The sequence below is a fragment of the Astyanax mexicanus genome, chromosome 12 (genome assembly GCF_023375975.1).
Source record: "Astyanax mexicanus isolate ESR-SI-001 chromosome 12, AstMex3_surface, whole genome shotgun sequence".
NCBI lineage: Eukaryota > Metazoa > Chordata > Actinopteri > Characiformes > Acestrorhamphidae > Astyanax > Astyanax mexicanus.
The window spans coordinates 15,892,115-15,912,827 of record NC_064419.1 but is presented as its reverse complement, the minus strand read 5'-3'; the positions used below and the strand labels follow the sequence as shown (position 1 = coordinate 15,912,827).

Genomic DNA, 20,713 nt, shown 5'->3' with positions numbered 1-20,713 from the left:
CAATGATACGTTATCAGCTTAGTTTTAGAGAGACGTTTTAAAGACTGTTGAAGCATTATTGCTGAATATGTTTTTAGAATTTTAGGATTTAATTACTTTACATTCATTATTAGAATTTTTTTTCATTTCATTCGTTTTAATAGTTTTTTATTACTGAGTTATACCTATTACGCCTCCTCATGGACAGCAGAGGTTAGAGCTGAGTGGTATAATAATTTTTTTATCGTTTATTACAATAAGTTTGTCATATGGACAGTATACAGTACCAGTCAAAAGTTTGGACATGGCAAGTTCCATAGATCAGAAACCTCGAGTGTATTATTGTGATTATATCACAGTTCCATTATCTGTTTTTATTGAAAGATTTTGAATTAAAGAGGGCAACAAAATTACATTACTCAAACAGGGCTATTCACTTTATACCATAAACTCTACCTCTTCACAACACAACTTTCAAACATGGTCTCAAACACGTTAAGAGGCAATAGCATGTAATTGATTAACTCTTAATAAGCTCAGCCCAGCTGTTAACTGAAAGCCATTCCAGGTGACTCTACTTCATAAAGCTGACTGAGAAAATCCAGCCAAGATATAAAAAGCTGTAATCTAAGCAAGAGGTGCTGCTTTGAAGAATCTAAAATATAAAACATATTCTGGTTTAACATTTTTTTGTTTACTCAATAATTACATTGACTGTCATATTAATGTACAGTGCAGAACATTTTTAAAGCTGATGTCCGTAATTTTTGGAATTTGGGGGGGTTTAGGGCTCTTTCTGGTGAGAATGGGTCACTGCACCGAGTATGCGGAAGAATCATTTTAAACTGTGTGGGTGTGATGCGGCCTCCATTCAGAGTGAATGAATCCGATTCCAGTTTATGTTCAGTCAGAGCGGCTCAGTCAGAAATTGAGCTGAATAGTTATTATATACAGTTGTCAGTTGTGTCAGTGTAAATAATGTATCTTAGTTTAAAACATTTTTTATACGACACAAATTAATAAATTATACAAAACATGGATGGTCGTTCCAGGTCGTACCATTAAACGCAATATTTTATCCCTTCTTCATTCAGTAATGCTACTGCTTTCAATTTAGAAACAAAATAATACGGCACTTTAAATAATGAAAAACAACAGAATTTATGGTGCGTAAAACAATTTGACTGGTATTGTATATTGTAAAGCATGTTGATGAAATTGTTAGTGTGTAAAGATCACTGCCCCACAGAGAGTGTGATTGGGGTAGTTTAATTAAACGTTTAATTAAATGTGCATATACATATACATATACACTTTTACGATACATATCATGTATCGTAAAAGTGTTGCAATATAATATTTTTGCCATATCGCCCCGCCATAAGAGAGTAAAACTCCTACTCAGCCCTCAAGGTCAGTGCATTTAGCCGTTAAATGAAGTACGTGTGTGTGAATGTATATATGTATATGTGTGGGGTGATGATACTCTTGCTGCATGGTTGTAATTGCTCTTCAGTGGTTCTCCCAGAGGACTGATGAGCACAAACCTGACCACTCTGCTTTTTTTCTTTCAGGCACAATGCGCCCAGTACAGCGGAACTTCTACGACCCGTCCTCAGCCCCCGGCAAAGGAGTAGTGTGGGAATGGGAGAACGACAATGGCTCCTGGACTCCTTACGACATGGAATTGTGTGTGAGCATCCAGAACGCCTACGAGAAGCAGCACCCATGGCTGGACCTAAGCTCACTGGGCTTCAGCTACCTGGTGGACTTTGACAGCATGGCTCAGACCAACCGGCAGAGCCAGAGAAGGCGGCGCATTCGCCGCAGGATGGACCTGGCCTACCCCCTCATTGCAGGCTCTATCCCTAAATCTCAGTCGTGGCCGGTGGGTACTAATTCCGGCACGCCCTGCTCCTGCCAGCAGTGCCTGCTGGTGCACAGCACACGCGCCGCCTCCAACGCCATCCTGGCCTCGCAGCAGAGGAGGAAGCTGTACGGCATGGCGGCTGGGACGGGGGATCAGATGGCCCCCACGGTTCGGCAGAGCAACACTTTCGCCGGCACCTCCCTCTGGTCGTCCGGAGCCGCGGTTGCAGGGGGTCACCATAACAACATAGCAGTAGGCGGGGGAGGAGGTGGAAAAGTGGAGATGAGTACACTTAACTTTCCCTGTGCCCCAGCACTCATGAACCTGCCGACCACTCACACACTGACGATTAACGGGCAGAACAATCTGAACCGCCCAGGAACGCAGCGCATCGTGGTGTCCACCAGCCGTGGAAGTATTCCACCAGGGTAAGAAACACAGACCTCTGTGCACAGAGCATACACATTGTGAGGGAAGATTATATAAGATAAGACACTGTACGTTAAAGTAAGGTAATATAAGGTAACGTAAAGTAAGATAAGAGAACATAAGATAACCTAAGATAAGGTAGGGTAAGGTAAGGTAGGTTAAGGTAAGATAAAAGTAAAAGTAAGGAAAGGGAAAGATAAGGTAGGGTAAGTTAAGGAAAGGTAAGGTAGAGTAAGAAAAGTTAAGGTAAGACAAGACAAGGTAAAAAAATATAAAGTAAGGTAGGGTAAGTTACGATGAGTAAAGATAAGGAAATTATATATAAGGTAGGGTAAGGAAAGATAATGTTAGTTAAGAAAAGGTAAAATAAGGAAAGGAAAGAAAAGAAAAGGAAAGGAAAGATGAGATAAGGTAAGTTAAGTTAAGAAAAGTTAGGGTAAGATAAGGAAAGGTAAAAAAAAGTAGAAATGAGGTAAGTTAAATTAAGAAAAGGTAAGATAAGGAAAGGGAAGGAAGGATGAGATAAGGTGAGGTAAGCTAGAGTAAGGCAAGGAAGAGTAAGGTAAGATAAAGCAAAGTAAGAAAAGGTAAGGTAGGGTAACGTAAAATTCACAACTAAAAAGAATCATTTTACCATTATAAGTTTTTAGAGTAGATTCTGTGTTTTTATGCTATTACTTACTGTATGATTGTGAATTACACACGGTTGCATTGTTTTCTTCTAGTTTTTCCTGTTTTACCCTTTCTCTGTTCTCTGCCGGGTTTATTCTGTTTAGTGCCTCTTTTGTGTTTGGTTCATCAGCCGCTTTCCTGAGTGTGTAATCAGCGTTATCAATGTTCTAGATTTCTCTCATTCGAAACCACAAATAGCTGCAGTCAGAGCGTCTTCCTGCCGTGGTGCAGTGGCTCGTGTCACTGCGCTGTAGAGCGCTGTTGTGGTGTGATTTTTGTATTATACTTTCAGAAAAAGAGTAAAAGCGTGTGTGTGTTTGTGCGTGAAAGCCAATTTGCCATCCTGGCTTTGATACACTGGGGGAAGATGAATAATGGATCAAGGCAAAATGGGTACCTCAGCAGAGCAAGAAACACACACACACACACACTGGAACACACTCAATGAAGGGAGCAAATGCTGAGTAAGTCTGGAGTAGAAACGTTACTGATACTCGATAGAGAGAGAGACAGAAACAGAGAGAAAGTGAGAGAGAAGCGAGACGTTGAGACACTTTGTTCCCAGTCGAGTGGTTCTGGTGGTTAACCTACATGTGCTGAAGATCATATCACGCCCACAGGCCAGCATGTGAGCTGCAGGTCTCCACTGTCACCTGCACGGTAAAAAAAAAAAAATAATAATTAAATGTTAAAAGTACAGAATATTTAAATAAACATCTGAGGGCATTTATTGCGTACCTACAGTATTATTTGCAAAAGTAAACACACACTAACCCCAGTTTTACTTAAAGCCAGTTATCACACATTTGTCATCTCTCAGTGTGTGTGACCTTTTCACAATGATTTAGTTTCATTTATACACCAAAAGTGTTAGAACCGTTACCACTACAGCTGCTGGAGGGCAAACTCGTAAACATTTCAAAATCATCCACATGCACAGGGCATGAGAGTTGTTTTGATGAGCTCATGATGCCACTCTTCAGAGGAGATTCAAATAGGAGAACAACTTGCAATTGGCCACCTTAAATACATTTTCTCATGATTGGATACACCTGGCTATGAAGTTCAAAGCTCAATGAGGTTACCAAACCAATTTTGTGCTTCAGTAAGTCAGTAAAAAGTAGTTAGGAGTATTCAAATCAATAAAATGATAAGGGTGCCCATACTTTTGCACCGGTCAAATTTTGGTTTAATGAATATTGCACATTTTCTGTTAGTACAATAAACCTCATTTCAATCCTGAAATATCACTGTGTCCATCAGTTATTAGATATATCAAACTGGAATGGCTGTTGCAAACACCCAAATATTTAAAGCTAAAAATGATTAAGATTAAAAGGGGTGCCCAAACTTTTTCATGACTGTATACAGTGTATATTATACAGTGTATCACAAAAGTGAGTACACCCCTCACATTTCTGCATATTTAAGTATATCTTTTCATGGAAAACACTGAAAAAATGTCACTTTGACACAATGAAAAGTAGTCTGTCTGTAGCTTATATAACAGTGTAAATGTATTCTTCCCTCAAAATAACTCAACATACAGCCATTAATGTCTAAACCACTGGCAACAAAAGTGAGTACAAGAGATTACACCCCTAAATGTCCAAATTTAGCACTGCTTGTCATTTTCCCTCCAAAATGTCATGTGACCGTTACTAGTGTTACTAGGTTTCTGGTGTGCAAAGGGAGCAGGTGTGTTAACTTTTGTAGTACAGCTCTTACACTCTCTTATACTGAAAGTTCCAACATGGCACCTCATGGTAAAGAACTCTCTTGGGATCTTAAATGCTGAATTGATGTGCTACATGAAGATAGCCTAGGCTACAAGAAGATTGCCAACACCCTAAACCGAGCTGCAGTACATGGGCAAAATCATCCAGAGTTTTAAAAGAGCAGGGTCCATTCAGACCAGACCTTGTGTTCGTCGTCCAAAAAAGCTGAGTGCTCAGATCCAAATATTTTATTTGAAAGATAGGCGCAGGAGTGCTGTCAGCATTGCTGCAGAGATTGAAGAAGTGAGGGGTTAGCCTGTCAGTGCTCAGACTGTATGCTGCCCACATCAAATTGGTCTACATGGCTGTCACCCCAGAAGGGAGCCTCTTCTGAAGTCTGTACACAAGAAAGCCTGCAAACAGTTTGCTCAAGATATGTCAACAAAGGACATGGATTACTGGAACTGTGCCCGATGGACTGATGAGACCAAGATTAATTTGTTTGGTTAGAGTAAAGGTAGTGTGAGGTAGATTAAGGTAGAGAAAGGTTGTGAGGGATAGTACGGTAGAGCGTGGTTATTAGGTTTAGTGAAGGTAGTGTGAGATATATTAAGGTAGAGCAAGGTAGTGAGGTAAAGTAAAGGTAGTCTAAGGAACTTTCAGGTAGTGAGGTAGAGTAAGGGTACAGTGTGGTAGAGAAGAGTGTGGAGCTCCTTCTTATTCTGTAAAAAAATACAAATAATCACAGCCAAGCCAAGTGCTGAAAAACCTTGACTGCAAATGAATGAACAGCGATGGTTTAGGCATAGCCAGTGATGCCTTGCTTTAGCACTGCTTACACTTCGCTTCAGGAGCTGATATAAAACTAATTATATGGCTTTCGTCAGCTTCTAAGTGCTGTGAGTGAAAGCCTTAAACATACTGATTTTGCCCACTTTAGAATTGAACAGAGCACTAGGGTGGGGGTCCTTTAGAGTTTCTTGTCTGCAGGGTTTTTTTGTTTTTTTGTAATACACACAGTGCACAGTGAGATGCCTAATCAGTAACATGTAAATTAACTTATTTTTATCTCCTTTTGAACCATGCTAAAAAAGGGGGCAGCACATACACACACAGCATGGAAAAGAAAATGACCAGGGTCCTGGCTCTGCTTGTATTATTGGTGACACCATGGCTGTATTCGGAATGGCATACTACATACTACTCGCGTACTAAATCTGCCTAAAGCTAGTATGCAGTACGCAGTATGCGACCAAACTGAGGATCTGTAGTGCACTACAGGTACCCGGATGGTGTACTACTCCGCTCCGATTCCGCAGTGTGCATGGGGAGCTATCTTCGCGGTGTACTGCATCCCAACATGCATTGCAACTGGCTTCTCCAGCTCGCTTCAGAAAAAAACAAGATGGAGGCGAGTGCGAGAGAATTATGGAAATATATATATTTTTAAATTAAGGGAATTATTTTGGAAAGTATTGGCTCACCGCTGTCGAGACCCTCCGCTGCCGCGGCCGTGTCAGCGGAGGGTCCCGGACGCGGAGAGCGCTCGGCCGAGGCAGCGGAGGGACACGGCCGCGGCAGCGGAGGGTCTCGACAGCGGTGAGCCAATACTTTCCAAAATAATTCGCGTCCGGGACCCTCCGCTGCCGTGGCCGCGCGTTCTCCGCGGCCGGGACCTTCCGCTGCCCCGGCCGAGCGCTTTCCGCGGCCGGGACCCTCCGCTGTGTGCTGCCTTGATGTAGTAAATAATTCCCTCAGTTTTAATAAATTATTCTGTTATTTTAATAAATAATTCCCTCAGTTTTAATAAATTATTTTGTTATTTTAGTAAATAATTCCCTCAGTTTTAATAAATTATTTTGTTATTTTAGTAAATAATTCCCTCAGTTTTAATAAATCGTTCTTATTTATTTAATAAATAATTCCAAAAAATTATTCTGTTATTTTAATAAATGTTTCCCTCAGTTTAAATAAATTATTCTGTTACTTTAATAAATAATTCCCTTAGTTTTAATAAATCGTTCTCTTTATTTAATAATAATTCCAATATATTGTTCTGTTCTTTTAATAAATAATTCCCTCAGTTTTAATAAATTTGTTACTTTAATAAATAATTCCAATAAATCGTTCTGTTGATTTAATAAATAATTCCCTCAGTTTTAATACATATTTTTCTTTTAAATAAGGGAATGATTTGAATACAAATTAATAAAATTGTTTCACTTGTGCAACGTGTCTCATTTCTTTTATTGTTGAGATTGTGTAAATATGAATGAGAGTTTGTTTAAATGTGTTCTTGTTGGTATTTACATAGATGAAAATAGTAATCTACTAAAATAAATAGGAAAACATATTTAACTGGGTTGTGGGGGCTGCTGCTAAATGGTTGTTAGAATTGGGTTAACTGCACTTACATTAAACTCTAAAATAAAAACAGCAATTGCTGTTCTGGACAGTATGCAGATCTCATTAGTCTTAATAATCAAAAGGTAGGACATTTTTCATGTTCTTTCTGTTTACAACTCACTCTGAGGAATTCGGAGCACTACAGAGCACTGACTGGTGTGTCACAGCAGGACCGCGTAGGGTACTACAATCAAAAGTGTTACAGTACCGAATACTACATACTGGGCAGTGTGTAGTATGCAGTACATACTAGTGCAGTATGCAGTACGCAGTATAGTAGTATGCCATTCCGAATACAGCCCATATTTTCTGAAATACACTGTTAAATAAATAAATAAAGGAACACTTTAAAAACACATCAAATATCAATAGGAAAAATAGTTTATAATATATTTCCTGATGTGGATGGGTTAATGTGTTATTAACGAAAAGATGCCACATCGTTTGTTGGAAATGGAAAATTATTACCCTACAGAGGGTTGAATTCAAAGACATCTTAAAAATCAAAGTGAAATCATGATGCAGCAGGCTAGTTTAGCCAGAAGTTTAGCCAGAATACCTGTGCAGCAGCTCAAAATGGTAGTCAGTAGTTTGTATGGTCTCCACGTGCTTGTGTGCATTGTGCATGCCTGACAGTGTCAGAGCATTCTCCCAATGTGATGATGGATAGTGTCCTGGGGGATCTACTCGCAGATCTGGACCAGAGCATCACTGAGCTCCTGGACAGTCTGAAGTGTAATCTGGCAGTATTGGATCGACTGAAACATAATGTCCCAGAGGATCTATTGGATTTAGATCAGGTGAGCCTGTCAATGCACTCAGTGGCGCAGTGGTGCCTGCACACTCTGGCCACATGAGGCCAGGCATTGTCCTTCACCAGAAGGAACCCAGGACTCACTGCACCAGCGTAGGTTCTGACAATTGGTTCGAAGCCAAGAGTTTAAAGCCAATAGCTAATAGCAGTCAGGGTGCCGTCACCAAGCCTGTAGAGACCTGTGTGTCCTTTTAGAGACCATTACTGTCTCACCACCAAACCGCTCATGCATTATGATGTTGCAGGCGGCGTAACATTTTTCCACGGCATCTCCAGACCATGTTATGACTGACACATGAAAATTATTATGCAAGTGATATTTTTCTCAGATTTTCCTAAATGGTCAATGCAAATGACAATCGGTTTAATTTCTAAGTCATCACCCGTTAACTATAAATCGTAAATTGTATTGAACAAACCTCTCAATGATAACAGCACTGTTCCACATTATTAAGCAGGCCACAGGTTTCAAGCAATATGGAGGATCTTTCTGTATTGGCCAAGGTATAAAATCTTACTGAGAAGAGATTTGTGGCTGATTCAGAGCACATACAGGGAAATTGAGGACGGTTTCTGCTAGACAAATTTATCAGATTAAGAAAGTCGCTGCTAAAATGCCATTACAAAGCAAAAACCAGGAATTTGAAGCTGCTGGAGCCTCTGGAGTCTTGTGAACCTTAAGATGTAGGATCCTCCAGAGACTATAAACCTACTATTCAGCCAGCCCTAACCAGAGCTCACAAGCAAAACATGAACATACATGAACTAATGCACGCTGTTCATTTGGAATCAGTACCTATTTTTTAATGCAAGTTAATTAAGTCACCAAGTTTTACCCCCACTTCCGCCATAATATGCCCGCCGGCCAATGCACTGAGCTGTTGTCTGGCTGAACGATTGAACAGCGCACTCTGAACTTCCATCTCAGAACCGGTTAGAGAGCTTTGTTTCTCTCTCTCTCTCTCTCTCTCTCTCTCTCTCTCTCTTTCTCTCTCTCTATTTCTTTCTCTCTCTTACTCTCTGACCCGCGCTTTCCTGCCCTGCTCCTCATCCCTGAGATTTTTATTCTTATTAAATTAAGCTCGGTCCTCACAACCAAGCTGAGACATTTACAATTCAATTTATCATGCATTCTTTATTCCAGCATCCTTCATTGATTTTATCTCCCCTCAAACGTTCAAATACATGCTATTATTTTAATTGACACCACTATACAGTAATTGCATTTCACATTTCTTACATTAATGCTTTTATTTACATTTAAATATCCACTATAAAAATTTGCATCTGGAGAAAAACAAATGCGATTAATTGCAGTTAATCACAGAATTTTGTTGTGATTAAACAGATTCTTTAGTACACTTGTGGAACAAATTAACAACCCAGTGCAACACACACACACACACACACTTACTGTACTGACCAGATCAATATCCCAGATATTGAATTGAGTTGATGCTATACTCTAATAAGTGTTCCTGTAAAAATTTTCAGCAGTGTACATCCAGTCAAAGCCATGATTTTGCTGTGCTTTTTTCCACTTTCTATCAACACCATGTCTATAAGACTCTTAGGTTTGGACACCTACTTCTCATTCAATGTTTTTCTTTATTTTTTTAATTTATATTATTTTCTACATTGTAGATTAATATTAAAGGGACACATATGAAACTATTACCTAGTAAACATAAAAAAACTCCTTCAAAATCCCCTGACCTAAACCCAACTGATTTGGTGATTTGGGATGAGCTGGAGCTTAGTTTTCCTAGAGTTCCTGGAGGTGATGAACAATAGATGCTGCTTTTTCTTTACACTGTGACGCTCCAGATCATCTCAAATCACCTCAAATCACCCTCTCAGTTCATCAGGTTTAGATCAGGGGATTGTGTAGGATGACCCATTTTTTTCTGTTTACTTCATATGTAATCCTTAATTGTTTTCATGTCTTTAGTATTAATCTATGATGTAGAAAATACATTAAATAAAGAAAACATTGAATGAGAAAATCTGTTGACTGGTACTCTATATACATGACAGTCATAGATAGAGTTACCAACGTGTTTTACCTTGCAGTGGCCTTTCTAATAAGGAACTGCACACAGACAGTTGAGAACTGGTCTCCCTCCGTCTTACAGCGTATTTCAGCTGCTTCCTCTTTTACTGTGCGCGTAAATGTGTGTGCGTTTTTGCACAAACAGGAAGTGTCCTTCATTTGAGAGAGATTAGAGAGATGGAGGGAGAGGATGAGGATAAACGAGGGTAAGATACTCTTTCTTTTACTATTTTCCGGAGAGAAGGACAGACGAGTCAGAGTCTGATACTGTAATAGAGAGAGAGAGTGAGAGAAAGAGAGAATGATGAAGGATATGTTTGCAGACTGGAAGCGATAAGTCTCTGCTGGCTATAGAACTCTAGAAATATGCATTTTAACTCAAATCTCTTCTCTAGTTATTTCTTACTTCACAGTGCTGCATCTACTCTGAAATCTACTGCTTTATACAAAATACAATCAAATCAAACACAGTAATATTCAGTCCCACTCGAGATTTCTTTATTTTTCCATTTCTTCTCATCGTCTTTGTTTTAGTCTCTGTGCCTCATGACTTCCTGTTCTTGTTGGACCTGCGTCGACATTTGTTAACAGTTTAACTGCACCAAGCACATCATGTAATGGCCCATCTCTTTATTATATTAAAAAAACAAGGTTTTCAATAGTAATTTAGAAAATATTTTCAGTTTATCATTACATACAATATTATTTATCTAAATAAATTAATTTAAAGTCAGTAAAGGGTTTGCCCCCTTCATGATTTCTGCAGTTTTTAAATGAAGTTTTTATTATTAAGTGAGAAAAAACATACATGATCCACTTAATTGTGGTTTATCACACCTGAGTTCAGTTTCTCTAATCGCACCCAGGCCTGATTACTGCCACACCTGTTCTCAATTAAGAAATTACTTAAATAGAACTTGAGCAAAATTAACCTGCATGGCATGTTCAACCATAAATTCTGCTGTCTACCAAAAGATCCTAAAGGAGAATGTCCAGTCATCTGATCGTGACCTCAAGCTGAAACGAACTTGGGTTCTGCAGCAGGACAATGACCCAAAACACACCAGCAAGTCCACCTCTGATTGGCTGAAGAAAAAAGTGGAAAGTGAATCTTATTGAGATTCTGTGCCATGACCCTAAAAAGGAGGAGTTTATTATGTCAGGATATCAGCAATGCATCACCACTTTTTCAGTGGCTGCTACATGTGTAGCCTCAATGCTTAATGTATTGCTTCAGTCACTTACATAAATCACTAATATTTCACCATTTATGAAGAAAAACATAAGAAAACATATAGGCTGAATACTAAATTTGTCTGTTCATCTCTGTTTCTCTTGTTGTTGTAATTTTGTTAATGATTGAGCCTTCGAGACAATAAGTATCCCCTGCCTCTAGACTAATGAAGCCTTATTTAAGTGGGAAACACTCCCAGTAAAGAGTGCTCTCCAGTCTGCTTGCTCCACACTTGATTTAAGCTAAAAGCATGTGTCCGTGTTCAGAGAGTCAGACAGTCCTTCCCTGGAGGATTATAAAGAGCTTTTGTGTTTTTATTTATGTTTGTTGGCTGTAGTCAGTCTGCACTGAGACCTATAGCTCTCTGATTATACTACACTGTAAGCTGCAGTCTAGTCTTCAGCTTATTTTAAATCTAACTGAACTGAATTTATTTGTAAGTGGTGATATCAATTATTTAAAAAATGTTCTGAATCATCACTTGAGGTTTGTGCTATAACATGTAATGTTGGCACTGCTGTGCTGCAGTTGTAGGCATGAGGCCGCAGCACAATTATACCACAGCTCCATTAACGTTGTTTATTGAAAGATTTTGAGTTAAAGAGGTTGAGAAAATATGATCTGTTTGGTTATAAAAACACCACAAGTTAAAATAGTTTAATTACTGCTCTGTTTGTAGCTGAGCTGTTTGGCTTGTTAGCGCTGCATCGTTGCTAGGTTACCTGTATGTGGCAGAGTATTACATGCATTACCAGCTGAAAACAGCACTCATAAAACACCTATCAGCCAATCACATTGCAGAGTCGGAACTAATTGTGGTATACTAATGAATATTTCAATGTAAACAAAAAAAATGTATTACTGCTGGGTGATATATCGGTTTTAACGTACCCTCCGGTATGCCTTTTTCTCGCTAATGCTATGCCAAGTAGCATAACAAGCAGTCTGTTAGCTAACAGCTGTGAGATAATAACTGATTGTAAATTGATCATCTTTTATAGTGTTTATAGAACAGTCCTAAAATATTCTATTTTTAATATTTTCTGTAAATGTGACTGATTCCTTCATATAGTGGATAATATTGTGAAAAAAGTAAAAACGACAGTTATTAAAGCCTTCATTAAAAGCTTAAATAAAAGCAAAGTTTCTATATTTATAGCATGTTTTAATGGATTTAAATTCAGGGGATTTTAATGTATATTGATTGGCATTAGGGTATTGTCATAAATGGTGTATGTGCCACTGAACCTGGGTTGCCAGATCTGGGTAAAATATCCAACCCAAAGGAGCTCGCCCTTGAACACATGAACAACGATCTCACCTTGTCTTTGCTCATCTCTTCAATCTGGGCTCACTGACGGTACACTTGTCGCCAGTCGCTGTCGGGCGGACTAAACCATTTTGCGCCTCCAAGAGGGGCCCTCAGAATGTCCATTATGTTGAGAGCACTGTAACTAAAGTTCATTCCCTCAGTTGATGCCATCAGTATATTAAAAATATGAATTAATAAAGAATTAATTGTGGGGCCCAATTCATTCTGAATAAAAACATCACAAAAAAAACCAAAACAGGATTTTCTTGGGCCCCTCTCCCTACTCGTGCCCTGGGTATTAGGTCCACTTTTCCCTCCGCTACCAGCCATAATTACAGAATACATTTTAATGTACTATTACTGGTCTATTAATGTTATAATGGTGAAGGACCAGCATATTTATCTGATGTGCTCCAGCAGTATGAGCTGAGCAGAGCTTCAGATCATCAGTACTAGTCAGTTAGTGCTGCCGAAGGTAAAAACTAAACATGGAAAAAAAGAGCTTTTAGCTACTAGCTGCTCTTAAATGGAACCAGTTGAAACAGGGCATTAGAAGAGCACCAACACTAGACACTTCTAAATCCAGACTGAAAACCTTCATGTTTGATCAGGCCTTCAGCTGTAATGGCAATTTTATTCTAATTAATTTAGTTTATTTTCCTTCTTTTACATATATTGTTTTAAACATGCTTGAATCATGTTTTATTTATCATTAATTCTTATTTTCTTTGTCCATTTTGTCCATTTTATTTGGTAATCTCTAACATGTTTTTCTCTTTGCACTTTGAATGACCATTGTGGATGAAAGGTGCAATATAAATAAACTTGCCTTGCCCTAAAATGTAGTAATAATAATAATAATAATAATAATAATAATAATAATAGTAATTAAAAGTAGCCCAAAAATTATATAAAAGCTATATTTTTCAAAACAAGCCCAGTTTGGCAACTCTGCTCTGACCGCTCACAGTGGTGTTTGTGTTTATTTGTTCTCTTCTCTGCAGGGTACCTGCACTACCTGTGAAAAACCTCTCAGGGTCGGGACCTGTTCATCCTGCACTAGCAGGTAAGCACACACACACACAAAACACACACACAAACATGCTCATGTGTACACACATGCGACTGTATATGTCAGGGTAGTGCTGGGCGTTTTTTTGCAAGATTCTGGCGGTTTCACGGTATATCACAGTATTTTATTATTATGTATTTATTTATCCTTTTTTTGTATGACTGTGCTTTTATATAGGTTTGTGAGTTACTCTACTGTTAGGAGTACATGTAATATAAAACACTAAGGCTTTAAATTTAGGCTTTGCTTAGTATAGGGTTTACTTTGTCCCACAAAATTAAACAATATAAAGAAATCAGACTTAATTTCCAGAAAAAACAGCTAAAGAATGTAAACAACTTTAACACGGTTTCTTATTCAAAACATTATAAATAGTTCCATAAACACTATAAATGGAACTAAAATACTGAAAATGTAAGTATTCAAAAGATATAGTTCTCAAAAGCTCTACTGCACAAATAAGACACATGTTTAATATCATTTTTCAATATTTTATTATAGAAGCCATTACAGGCATTTAAGTATTTAAGCAGCATCCGTATTTCCTGGTATTTACTTATTTAGGAGTATTTTATCCTCTCCAGTAACTTAGATGCTGTGAGTGATGTCTCGAGTAACAGGATGCTCTGTTATTCCCACTCTTAGTGCCAATGTTATCACATATATGACATATACCTAAAAATATTGTAAGTAGTTCATATTTTTTTAGTTTAATGTATGAAATCAGACTGTTTGTGTTTGTTGTAGGGATGACTGGTATTCTGTTGTGTGCTGCCGGGTTGCCCGTGTGTTTGACACGTGCCCCCAAGCCCATTCTGCACCCGCCGCCAGTCAACAAGAGCGACCTGAAGCCAGTGCCTGGAGTTAACGGCATTCGCCGCAAGACCAAGAAAAAACACCTGCGCAAGGGTAAGGATGACGGAGGTGTGTGTGTGTGTGTGTGTGATGATTTAAGCATGTGTGTGTGAATGTGGTAATGTTTTGTGTATTTGTTTGTGTGAGGGTAGTGTGACTGCTACTGTTTGTTTCTCCCAGCATGTGACTGAGTGTATGTGTGTGTGTGTGTGTGTGTGTGAGTGTTTCCTCTGGAGGAGGATCTGGGCTCAGTGTTTTGCTGATCTCAGTTGAATCTCAGTTAATGTTAATCAGTGCAGGGTTGCAGAGCCGGAGTACAACACAGCGGGCAGTGGAGAGCCAACCTGAGAACATCAGGGACCATGTGAGAGAGAGAGAGAGAGAGAATTGTGATGTATTGTATTGTTTTGGTTTGTGATACGTTATCGATAAGTGGCGTCAAATATGAATATGACCTCCCTAAGACTTACTGTACGTCCACACCGAACTCGATAAAATCGCTCTGTGTCGCCTGTCCAACAGGTGATGAGTCACTTGGGGATGGTTTTCCAAATACAGCACGTACATAATTTAAAATGTCCATAATTTAAAATATTGCTAACTTAATGTAATAAATAATTCCTTGAATGTAATTAATATGTTTACATAAATATATGTATATAATAAATATATGTAAATAATTCCCTCAAAATTCCTTCCAAATTCCATACCTCAGTTTGAGGTCAACCTCTTCAATTGTAATAAGTCATTATGTTAACTTTAATAAATAATTCCCTTTGTTTTAATAAAAGGTTCTGTTTATAAAAAAAAAATCCCTTAGTTCATCATTCTGTTAATTTATTAAAGAATTTCCTCAGTTTTAATATATATAGTTTTCTATTAAATAAGGTAATTCTGTAAGGATAGTACTATAGTGGGGTAACTGCTGGTGTAGTGGAGTATTTTACCTCAGATCAGTTCAGTTCTGTTCCCACTCTCCGATTTGCTGGCGGAATAAATCTTCAGTAGGAACCGAAAATCAGAGCAGCGATTTCAGGTCGGACATATGAGAATCTGATCTGATTGGTAGTCGCCCAGTGTTGCTCGCTCTCATTGAAAATGAATGACTTCCGGCTGCTTTGTTGCTCGTCGCATTCGGTGTGGACGCATGGTTAGACTATATTCAAATGAATAGGGTAAACCTGCAGTCAGAAATATTGTTTTTTAAATTCTGTAAAACTGACACCAATAAATCCATAATTGCTGATATTTAAGTATTTTATCATTTTCTGTGGTGTCACATCAATGTCATAAGTTGGTGGCACAAAAACACCAAGTGAAAAAAATTAACCTGCAAGTTTTAACATTTTAAGAGTGTGAATTTCCTTCTTGTGAGCTCACAAGCACATAAGCACAAAAAAGAAATCGTTCTTAAGCTAATTTTTTATGAATGGAAAATGTATTTCCACTTAAGTATGAGTGTCTCAAATTTATTCATAGAACTGATGTCTTGTTGCAAGTGATCCCTTCTGAAAAGGAAGTATAATTAAGAGCTTTAAAAGTATGTTTAAATTGGGTAAAGAACACTAATAGTTCAAATGTTCAATTTAATATACTTTAATATACATTAAAATATACAGTAAGAATACTTTCTCTGTATTTCCAAAAAACGTTGTGTTGATAAAAAAATATGTATTGCCATTAAATTCTGCTTAAAGTGGACTTTAGTGTAGTTTTTTTTTACAATATACTTCAAGCGTATTAAAAATTACGTTAAAAATACACATACTTAAATCTATTTAAGTTTGCAGAAACTATATGAAAAAAGCACTCAAAAGCACAACCTAATGCTTTTATGTTGTATTTAAATATAGCTTAATTACAATAGAAATATACTTAAGTTGCCATAAGTTGTTCCAGACTAGTATATTTAGTATGCATTTTAGTTTTAATTGTAATGCCTAAAGTATGTACTTTTCCATGTTAACTTTTGTTGTATACTTTTAAAAATACTTAAATGCACTTTTCCTTTTATAAGGGGATTAAATAAGCTAGTAATGAATATCTAAATATTGCTTCATAAATACATCATCAGTGCTTATAAATGTGATATGAAGCCTCTGTGCAGGTAGTCTTCAAACAAAGTCTTCAAATAAAGTGTATTCAATTTGTCTGAACGTTTTTATGACAGTGTTTCTTGGAAATTTGCGCAGACGACATCCCTGTAAAGTGTTTCTCTGAAAATGCTTCAGGACATGTTTCTGAATGTGGGGCATTCATTTTATGAGTTTTCTGTGGTTCTGTGACCTTAATGTACAGGTGTTTCTGTGTGTGTCTGTGTGTCTGTGTGGGCTTGTGTATGTGTGTTACTAGGTAAAAATCCAGAGGATGTGGTGCGCAGATACACAGAGAAAATCAAAGTAGCTCCTGATGAGGTGAGTGCTGCTCACTCACTTCCTGTTCGAATATGAGAAATCTGACCAAACCTGAAAACTCTGACTAATCTCCAGCAGGAAAATACACTGTACTGCTGTAGCTGATTGGAAAATTCATTTAGTTTTAGTTCTAGTTTTACTGTACTGTACTGTACACTCAGATTACAGAGTGAAACCTCTGTAACAAGGCAGGATGAAAATGCAAGTTGTTTTTGTTTTTAGACTTTACAAAAAAATAAACAAACTGAGACAAAGAAATATACACTGAGACGAAAACACAAAGACTATAAAACAAATGACTAACCAGGTCTTAACAAACAGCGAAGTGAAATAAACAAAGAATCAAACCTACATCTAAAGAAAAGAAACCAGAACTCTGTAGACAAAACACGGCAGGTCGGTGGCTAAACAGACAGCACAAAAAAAAACCATCCAGACAGGATCTAACAGGACAGGGTCAAACAAAAAGCAAGACAATGAACAAAGGAGCACATGGGGGTATTTATGCACAGGCACAGACAAGGGTACCTGGGGAGGTAACGAGGGGGGCGGGGTTACAAATGAGACAGGAGGGATTACAGATAACAGGGTGGGGCTAAGGTGGAGACGAGACCAAAAACAAAACAGAGCCATGTGCGCAAGGAGCACATGGGGAGGAAAAGAAAACAAAAGAACAGGACAGGTGCAGGAAGGGCCAAAAAAAAGGAAAAACACAAGACAAAGACAGGCTAAGGTGTTACAAATACAGTATGTTTAATAATTTATCTGAAACAAACCTGTAAAACCTAAATTAATTAATATTGAATCAAATGTAAACAGAAATTGAATTAAATTTGGATCTTGTGAATGGGAATGGACTGTGTAAATCAGTGGAGATATGCAGCGCTAGTGTACAGCACAGTGTACAGTGTTCCTCGTGCTGCTCTGAGAGAGCGCTGAGGCTGTGCTGGTCTCCTGGGTGTGCTGTTGTGGTATTAGATTGATGTTCGTGTGTGTACTACACACACTAATGCTCTCTGGCTTGCTGACCTGATTTTGTGTTGTGATTAGGACTGTACCATCTGCATGGAGAGACTGGTGACATCATCAGGCTATGAAGGTGTGCTGAATCATAAATGCATTAAGCCGGAGCTGGTGGGCAAACTGGGGAAGTGTGGTCACATGTATCACCTGCTCTGCTTAGTAGCCATGTACAACAACGGCAACAAGGTAGGAACACAGGTTACTCCCCTGCTTCTATCACATGTGATTAGCGTGATGCACAGTTTTGTTGTTATTGTTCAGGGTTAAAATGCCTTTATTCATTATTTGTACACAGTTTGGTATTTGCTAGCTGATTAAGATACAGTCATGTGGGAAAATTTATTAGGACACTCATTTTTAAAAAACTCGCTCTTTTTAGACATATTTTAATATATGAACATTTGAGCTTCATTTAAACAAGACGAAAGCTTACTGTAAATATATTTAAACAAATTAACAGGGAATCTTAAACAGTTTTAAACTAAAAAATAGGGTCTTGATTTATCCTAAAAAGTTTTAAATCTCTCAAAAGTCTTAAAAATGCCACAAACAGTAAATACAATTTCGAGCATTATATTTAAATAATACATGTAATAGTAATATAATACAGGAAATTGACAAATCCTGCACCTAACAGCTGGGGTTATGCATAGGGCTCAGCCAGGATCTACTACTCACTCAACTAACAACAATAGCAAAACCACCACAATCTGATACTGGCTCGACAAGGATCCAGAAGCACAGCCTAACACTATGTTCATGGTCCATTGCCTCAACTGCCAAGTAACAGACCTACCAAAAAATAACCTATAAACAAACAGAATCCCTCCTTAATCTAAGCTCACTTCCTTCTTGTCGAGCCAGTATCAGATTGTGGTGGTTTTGCTATTGTTGTTAGTTGAGTGAGTAGTAGATCCTGGCTGAGCCCTATGCATAACCCCAGCTGTTAGGTGCAGGATTTGTCAATTTCCTGTATTATATTACTTAAATGATACATGTAATATGCAAATTAGCTTCTTTATTTCCCGGTACCAAAATTACGACTTTCAATACGATACATGCCTAAATATATTGGTACTGATACTGAAACACTACCACAGCAAAAAACAAAAACATCAGAAATGAATGTAATGTGTATTAATAGGAGATCGACCATGGAACTTAAAATGATTTGTTTTTATTAATAATAAAATTAAAAAAAATGACAAAAGATTAACAATGTCATGATGTTTATTCTTCATTTCAGGTAAGAACTTTTTAAGTTTATGGAATTTCTTTGATAGTAAACTTTGTATTTGCAACCAGATCTCAATAATAATTAATAACTTTTAAAAATATCCATTTGTTTAAAGTTCGTGGGAAATTAGACGTTCCTAAGTTATTATGCTGAAAAAACAAAGTGCGATTTTTCGCACATAACAATCAAGGGGGCTTATTTGGTAATATAGTTATATAGTTAAGATATACTCACAGTATATCCTTCTTATTTTATTGTTTGTTGTGGATGGGTGGAGCTATTTACAGGTATTCAGGTATTTATGTTCATACCTAGCAGAGACAGTAATGTAGGAATAGGGTAAGTGTAAATTTAACTGGTTGAATAACCTCAGCTTTGCCCTAGACCCAATATTCAGTGGAGGAACATTTTTTTTTGGTTTGTCAGACAGTATAGGCCTAAGCTTACTGTAAAATCTGTTAAATTAATGTATTAGGAAACATGGTCTTAACTTAGACTCCTAATGGCATAAAATAGTCACACAGGTGTATAAAAGTTAGCGTCTAGTTGGGCAGCTTTTACAAACTGCTTTTACAAACATTAGTGAAAGAATGGGTCGCTCCCAGGAGTTCAGTGAATCCCAGCGTGGTACCGTGATAAAATACAGCACCTGTCGTGAAATTTCCATAGTGATATTATAACAGTGAAAGCGACTGGGAATATAAGCAACTCACTCTATCAGTGTAAAATAACAGAGCGTATAAATATAAGATCATTCATGTTGCCCAAACTCTTGCATGCCACTGTTTATGTACTATAGTAGGTTTTGAGTTTCCTGTGGTATATTTTTTAGGATGGCAGTTTGCAGTGTCCTACATGTAAGGCCATCTATGGGGAGAAGACGGGCACACAGCCGCCTGGGAAGATGGAGTATCACATCATCCCCCACAGCCTGCCTGGCTACTCTGAATCAAAGACCATACGAATAGTCTACGACATTCCTGCTGGCATACAAGTGTGTATATATGTGTGTGTGTGTGTGTTTGTGTGTGTTGTTTATAAGTATGTTAAAAGTGTAATTTTTAAGAAATGGGTCTTGAGGTGCCGTGTGGTCCAGTGGTCTTAAAAGCTTCCACTATGATCGGAAGATTGCTGGTTCGAATCCCAGTCATGCAGCTTGCCATCAGCTGCCAGAGCCCTGAGAGAGCACAATTGGCCTTGTTGTCTCTGGGTGGGTAGATGGTGCTTTTTCGCCTCATCACTCCAAAAGGGTGATGTCGCTCAGCACAAGGCGTCTGTGAGCCGGTGTATCGGAACTGAGTCACTGCGCTTTTCATCTGAGCGCGCTGGATACTTGGCAATGCTGCATCAACAGCAGTTCAAAAAGAGGCGCTGGCTGACTGCACATGTATCGCTGGAGGCATGTGCTAGCCTTGTTGTGGCATCACTATTGATGGGGGATATACAATTGAGTAGCAGCTGAATGAGTGGTACAATTGGCCTAGCTAAAAAAAAAAGCCAACATATAACACATATTTGTTTGAAAACGTAGTGTGCCTGTATAACATAGAAGCATGCAAATGTTATATATAATATACACTGACATGTCAAGGGACAAAGCGTAGTATTGTGTCCCATGACTTTTT

At 38.1% G+C, this 20,713-nt stretch overlaps 1 protein-coding gene across 1 annotated transcript in view; it reads left to right on the top strand.

Moving 5' to 3' along the window:
* Positions 1-20,713, top strand: part of dtx1 (deltex 1, E3 ubiquitin ligase) — a 62,526-nt gene that overhangs the window by 28,864 nt on the left and 12,949 nt on the right. The window contains exons 3-8 of the mRNA XM_007235870.3: positions 1,554-2,277; positions 13,492-13,553; positions 14,307-14,468; positions 16,767-16,828; positions 17,879-18,037; positions 19,921-20,082. Coding sequence (XP_007235932.2) covers positions 1,554-2,277; positions 13,492-13,553; positions 14,307-14,468; positions 16,767-16,828; positions 17,879-18,037; positions 19,921-20,082 — 1,331 coding nt within the window. The remainder of the gene's footprint in view (positions 1-1,553; positions 2,278-13,491; positions 13,554-14,306; positions 14,469-16,766; positions 16,829-17,878; positions 18,038-19,920; positions 20,083-20,713) is intronic.